A 6,636-nucleotide genomic window follows, 5' to 3' on the forward strand; every position below is an offset into this window, starting at 1 on the left:
AATTAGTTTCTTAATGCCCCTCTTTACTATCAGATGTAAAATACCCTGATTGGATTATTAGTACAAATGTGAGGATATTTCTGCCAAAAGAAAAAGAAACATTGCTGATGTGATAGCGCCTAGTTTTGAGATGCAAGTGATGTTGATTCTGTTCATCAAGGTATGTGTAGTTGATTCATATTTCTCCTGTCCTTGTGCAGGGGAAGTTTCCATCCTTACAGCATAGCAGAAGGGCTTCACTTCATCGTACCAGCCAGGAAAGGTGCGTGGTGGTTGCAAGCCATGGAGGGGAGGCTGTCCTGTTCAACATCGGTTAATTGAACGCAAATCATGCGGCTTGTTGCTTGCCTAATTGAACACCTGCTGTTGCTGCTGCGACACCGTGGCTGGGGTGTCCAGTGGGTCGCGCCTTCTTACCTGCTGGGGTGTCCAGTGGGTCGCGCCTTCTTACCTGGCAGCAGTGGCGGCGGCTACAAGTTTTCTCCACTGCTGTAGCTCATCTCCAAGTCCTACAGCCTGTATCATCTCCGTCACCAGCGCCTACATTGGGTCTGAAGTCTGAACCTCTCTTCTCTACTCTCTATTTACTGAATTTCACTGAGTTTACTGAATTTCTCAAAAGTCTCCACAGTGTTTGTGTGTGTGTGTGTGTGTGTTAGAGTGTAGGAGTGCAAATGGGCACCCCGTATGGTATTCTGTGGCCCTCTTTAGTTCAACTAAATGAACTGAATTTTCAGAAGTCACATAACTTTTGAAAATTTAGTTTATTTGGTTAGATGATCTTTGCTCATGTTGATAAGAATTTTTTTAAGAAAGAAATCAAGTCAGATTATATACGTACAATTATTATGCACATACGTATGGTGACAGCCATGTTGATAAGAATTTTTCTAAGAAAGAAATCAAGTCAGATTATATTAGTACAGTTATTATGCACATACGTATGGTGACATCTCATTATATTCTTTTGCTTCCACTTATATCCTGAGCATGTACTCTAATAGTCAGTTCCTAGAACATGACAATGGAGTGCTTTTGTTTCTATACCCCACTATCCATACTCCCAGGTATTAGTAAAGCTATGAGGACACCTACTGTATATCGTGTTGGATTAGTGCGCAATCTTATGAGAAATATCTGAATGCTGAGTTATATCCTTTATACTAAATCTTGCAATTCTTGGTTTTGGCTTCTGTTTTTCCCCTTGGCACTCGATTTACTCAAAGCCTTGTGAATCAGGTTATGCAAACCTGTTGCATTTAGCATCATCAAAGCTTGTTTACTACATTAGTTGCTTGCTCCAAGTGTCTTGTTCTTGGATTCTTTGATTTTATCCTGGTGTGCACAACGCTGGTATTTCTGGATAAGCTGAAACTAGTTTCTCCACCATATGCTATCTAGCTGTTGGGTGCTAATTATAGTTACTTTATATGAAGAAACACTTACCTTGCAGCCATCTAATATGCAATTCTAATAATATGTGATGCCTGCTTTTTTAATTGTATATGCCATTCGTGCATGAATTCCTTTTCTTATGTACCAACTCCCTAATCAATGTTTTGTGTTTTCAGTTTGCTATCTTAGGAGAACCTGGTGTGCTATATGGGGAAGCAAAGCAGCAGCCCAGAACCCGACCTGTGATTCCAGATGAAGGAACCACGACGCACCATGATGCTCCCTTGGAAGGTCAGCTCCTGGACCTCCACTTTCTCTCAATTTGTGCTCTGCTTGATATCAGTTCCTTGTATTGCTGCTGCATTAACTCAAGTTGCATTGTGCAGGGCTTCCGAGTCTGCACCCCGCCGTCCGGACAGAGCAAGGAGGGGGCATCGTCCATACCGCGGAGTTGGTTGAGCCTTGAGTGCGACCTGGAGAAGTAGTGCATCATCTGGGGTCATCTCTTGCTTGTGTCGTGGTAAGAACAGAGCGCCACTCTTTGTCATGCATGTATCGAAATGGCAGAAATGTCGAATACATGTTCGCTCTCAGCTTCTCTCTGTTTCCTCTCTGCGGGAGTGTGCTTGCGAAGATCTCCCTCAGTTCTCGAGATCTGGTGAGCGCCTCCCTGATCCATGCATCAATTTTTACTTAGTTTCTTGTCTGGTATCACATCCATCATGTAAGTAGTGTGGTTTCATGTTGTAGTTGGCCTTTCTCAAGTTTCATGAAGAGTCTTCAGATCTTAGAGTTCAATTAGGATCCATTGACTTTGCTGATCTGGTCACTGGTTTGATTTGGTAATCTGACTCATATTCATTGATGTCATAAATTTGTTCTACTAGGATTACATTTCGTTTTACTGATTGCTCCTATAGCCGGTGAATCAGCTCATTGTTGTGATATTCTCCTTACATGCAGTAGATCATCCGCATTACCCGTAGTCTGCAATAAAAGGCACATAGTTTATTTTATTTTTGCCACCTCAAGTTAGCTGATGCTATGAAGTTGCCAATATCTGACTGTTTACTGAATTTATTGGGGAAGCTTTGTTAGAACCTGGCTTTGTATGTGTCTGTCGTGTCAACCCTTTTCCACACTAGGATCTGAATCTTCATTACTTATGTTGACTCAGAAATGTCTAAACTATGTCTGATCTAACCGATAAAAAAAAGAGAAACAATGTCTGTTCTAAGTAATAGTTTTCACTTCTTGTTTGACAGTCCCCTAAAGATCCACTTTCTGTGATCCCAGGTTAAGCGGACAAGATGGTGAAGATCTGCTGCATCGGAGCTGGCACATCATAAAAGAAGTCTTCTACTTGGACATATTGTACACCTGTAGAGTTTGTTATACTGTGATCGCATTTGTATGTGTTGATGTAACAGATTGTTGCTTCTTGTTGATGTAACAGATTGTTGCTTCTTGTTGATGTAACAGATTGATCGCATTTGTATATTAGAATCGGCTTGTTACACCTGTTTTCTATCTATTTTGATTTAAATACTGGTTGTTTAATTATTGGCATATTGAAATATGAGGAACATGGCCATGACAACAAAGTTCCACAAACCAGAATCGGACATTTGGGACCCGCTTATCAGAACTTGACAATTGGGACCCATTTGAAAAAGGAAAAAAAGGGCCACAACCCAGAAATAAATAGGCCGAATTATAGGGCCTGGCCCGTGTAGCTTACCCAAATTGCAAGAAAAAAACAATAAATGGGCTGAATTAATGGGCTCGGCCCATATAAACACCGAATTGGACCGGGCTGAATCTTGTGCCACGTCGGATTGCCACGCTGGATGCCTACGTGGCCTGGGGAGGTTGCTAGTGACCAAAACGCCACAATAGACGTATTTTGGTCATAAACGTCTACGACCATTCCAGAAGAAAGGTCGCTATAGTCAGTTTATGACGGCCAGCTTTTGACCTTATGTTTTTGGTCACAAAAAGGTCACAAATGAAAATTTGTGACCATTCAGTGACCAATAGTGGTGGTCACAAGTTGACATATTTCTTGTAGTGCCCTCGCCTTGATCTCTCCGCTCCTCGCGAGCCAGCTTGGTGAGGCCGCCCCTGAGGAGGTCTTGCGTCGTCCGCCTCGCGAGGCATGGCCCCTCGCGAGGGTCTTGAATGTTTGCATGTGAAGATGGGTCGTACGGGGCCGCTGGTGGAGCCATGCTGCGGGCCGCAGGTAGGCAAATCTGGGGACCCTCATTCCCAGAATGCCAACAGTAGCCCCTGGGCCCAAGGCGCGCTCGGGCTTAGCTTCGAGGCGAAGCCAAAGGGCAAGCGGGGAGCGCTGCGAGACCCATCAGCCTGCGGCCTCGGTTGGCGCATGGCGGCTGATTGGATGTGAGCGTCTCTACTTCCCTACGCTGCCTCGGCAACTGCCTGACTTGATGGGTCCTTGCTGCATGCAGAAAAAGGTCATTATTACCTTAGATCATGGAGGCCGGTGGTTGTCCTTCCCTTGGCTATAAATGGGAAGTGGCGGCGGAGCCCCCGTCACCCATCTCTTCCTTGCTTCTCTTGCTTCTTCTTCTTGCTTGCTCCACTGCCGGCAGCGGTACCCATGGCGCCTGCGATGAGGCTCTCGGTTGCGCAGAAGGGGAAGGCTCGCCAGGAGGTGCCAGGCTCACCGCCGCCCAAAAGGGGGCGCGACCGTCCCCGCAAGCACACTGCGACCCTCGCCGTGGCCCCTCGCGGCCGCGGAGTCGCCTCTTCTCGTGCCGGCAGCCGCCCAGGTTGCGGCAGTCCTGTTGATGAGGTGAGGCGTGCCATGGTTGCACGGCCCCCTTGGCAGCGCTTCCATTCGGTGAAGGTGATGTCGGAGTTCATCGTGTGGTTGGAGAACCCGGTCGGCACTTGGATTCAGCTCCCGCGCTTCTTTGTCGGCGAGCTGCCTACCACTGGTGCAGGCGGTCTTTGGCTGTAGGCGGACGTCTGCTGCAGCAAGGCTTCCTGGTTCGCGGTCGAGGTCTTCGCCGCGGGCAACGCGGTCCTGGCTTATGGCTGGCAGACGTTCACCCGCATGCGCAGACTGGGTAGGCGGTGTGCCCTCCACTTCAAGCACGACGGCGACGCGACCCTCTTCGTGAGGGTATTTGGGGAAGATGGTCGCCGTCTCGGGTGCTACCCCGAGGACAACGACGGCGATGAGGTGCTCGGCCTCGGCGATGGTCATGACGAGGAGGAGGGTGAATTCTTCCTCGGCACTGGCCATGGCTCGTCTAGCTATGGCGAATCCTCTTCCGACAGTAGCTCTAGCAGTGGCGGCTACGACTAGTCGCCATGCCGCCGCGTCCGCTTCGAAGGTGGCAGCGGGTCGTCCCGTCGCCGCGCTCCGGTGAAGCGCGAGGAGGGGTCTGGCTAAACCTAGGAGAGCGCCACGGGCCCATCCTCACGACCTACCGTGGGAGCACGTCCCACTTTTGTTTTGTTCTCCCTTACCATCGCAGCGCCTGGTGGTACCTCGCAGCTCGGAGCAAGGCTTCTCGGCAGCGTTCCTCCCCCAGCATGAGATCCATCCCCCGCATGGCGTCCTGCTGCGTTTCATCAAATGCCAGGACCCGCGCGGAGAGATGCCTGACCTCGTGTGGGAGAACCACTTCTGCTCCATAGACGAGGAAGAACGGGGTCTCGCCTGTCGGCCTGGTGGCGGTGGTGCGGATGGACCACAGCATAGACTGGAGCTCGTCGTGCCATCCCCTGCCACAGGCCTCGAGCTTCTTCTTGAAGGTCCTTGTCTTGAGACCCCTTAGGACCTCCGTGTTGGCGCGTTTGGGCTGGCCGTTGCTCCTGGGGTGCGCCGCGGAAGCGTAGCAGATCTGCGTTCCAAGGTTAGCACAATACGTTTTGAAGAGATTGCTAGTGAATTGCGAGCCGTTGTGGGTGATGATGAGATTAGGGACGCCAAATCAGGTTACGAGGCCCTTGATGAACTTGACTGCTCACCCGGCTGGGATGGTGCGGACAGCTTCCATTTCCGCCCATTTGGTGAATTTGTCAATGGCGACGTAGACGTAGAGGTAGCCTCCAGGCGCTCGAGGGCATGGGCCCAGGATATCCAGCCCCCAGACCGTGAACGACCATGAGAGCGGGATAGTCTGGCAGTCCTGAGCAGATTGGTGGATCTGCTTGGCGTGGAACTGGCAGGCCTCGCTGGATTTTACCAGCTCTACCGCATCGTTGAGTGCCGTGGGCTAGTAGAAACCACTGCGGAAAGTCTTGCCGACTAGGGTGCACGACGATGAGTGGTGCCTGCAGTCTCCGCCATGTATGTCGGCCAGAAGCTCATTCCCCTGTTCCCTAGAAATGCATCGTAGAGAAACATCATTTGGCCGCTTCCTGTATAGCTCACCGTCCTGAATGCAGTATGCCGTAGCCTGTTGGGCCACACGCTCCGCGTCTTCCTCCTTCTCTGGCAACGTGCCTTGCGTCAGGTACGCCTTGAACTCCTTGATCCAGCACCCCTCCCAAGGCTTGAGCGCTAAGGGGAGGCGCGCTCCTGAGGTCGGGCCGCAGGCGGGGGCTCCCGAGGCTGGAGATTGGGGGAGTTCCTCCTGAGATGGCACTGGCTCTACAGGCGGAGGTGCTACCAAAGGCTTGAAGAGCCGCTCCTCGAAGACGCCAGGCTCTTGGGGCAGCCGCTTGGATGCTATTCTAGCGATGTCATCGGCCTCTTTGTTGGTGCCATGAGGCACATGCTGTAGTTCCAGGCCTAGGAACTGCTTCTCTATTTTGTGCACCTCCGCGAGGTATGCCTCCATTTGCTCATCCTTTGGCTCGTACACCTTGTTGGAGAAGTTGATGAGGAGCTGTGAGTCTCCCTTAACGGTGAGGCACTTCACCCCCAGGGCCACCGCCGCTTTGAGGCCGACGATGAGACCCTCGTACTCTGCGGTGTTGTTGGAGACCTTCTCGCCCCGCTGGAAGCAGAGCTACACGACATAGTAAAGCAAGTCCTGAGTGGGCGAGATGAGCACGGCTCTAGCCCCCGCGCCCTGCCGTGCGAACACACCATCGAAGTACATGACCCAACCATCTGGCGCTTCACTTCCTGGCAAGAGGGATCAGTTCTTGCCTACTTTGAGCTCCGGGGTGTCGGTCCATTCCACCACAAAGTCAGCGAGTGCAGCCCCCTTGATGAATCTGGTTGTGCTGAACTCCAGGTCGAACGCTTGCAGCTCA

General features: G+C 50.8%; 1 protein-coding gene across 1 annotated transcript; it reads right to left on the minus strand.

Annotated features, from left to right (window-relative positions):
• Positions 1–5,648: 5,648 nt before the first annotated feature.
• On the minus strand, positions 5,649–6,215 carry LOC147964929 (uncharacterized). The gene has a single exon (XM_087530215.1). The coding sequence runs from the start codon at positions 6,213–6,215 to the stop codon at positions 5,649–5,651; it is 567 nt and encodes a 188-aa protein (XP_087386341.1).
• Between the last annotated feature and the right edge of the window lie 421 nt (positions 6,216–6,636).

This window comes from Triticum urartu, chromosome 6A (assembly GCF_056163025.1).
Source record: "Triticum urartu cultivar PI428250 chromosome 6A, HENAU_Tu73, whole genome shotgun sequence".
Lineage (NCBI taxonomy): Eukaryota > Viridiplantae > Streptophyta > Magnoliopsida > Poales > Poaceae > Triticum > Triticum urartu.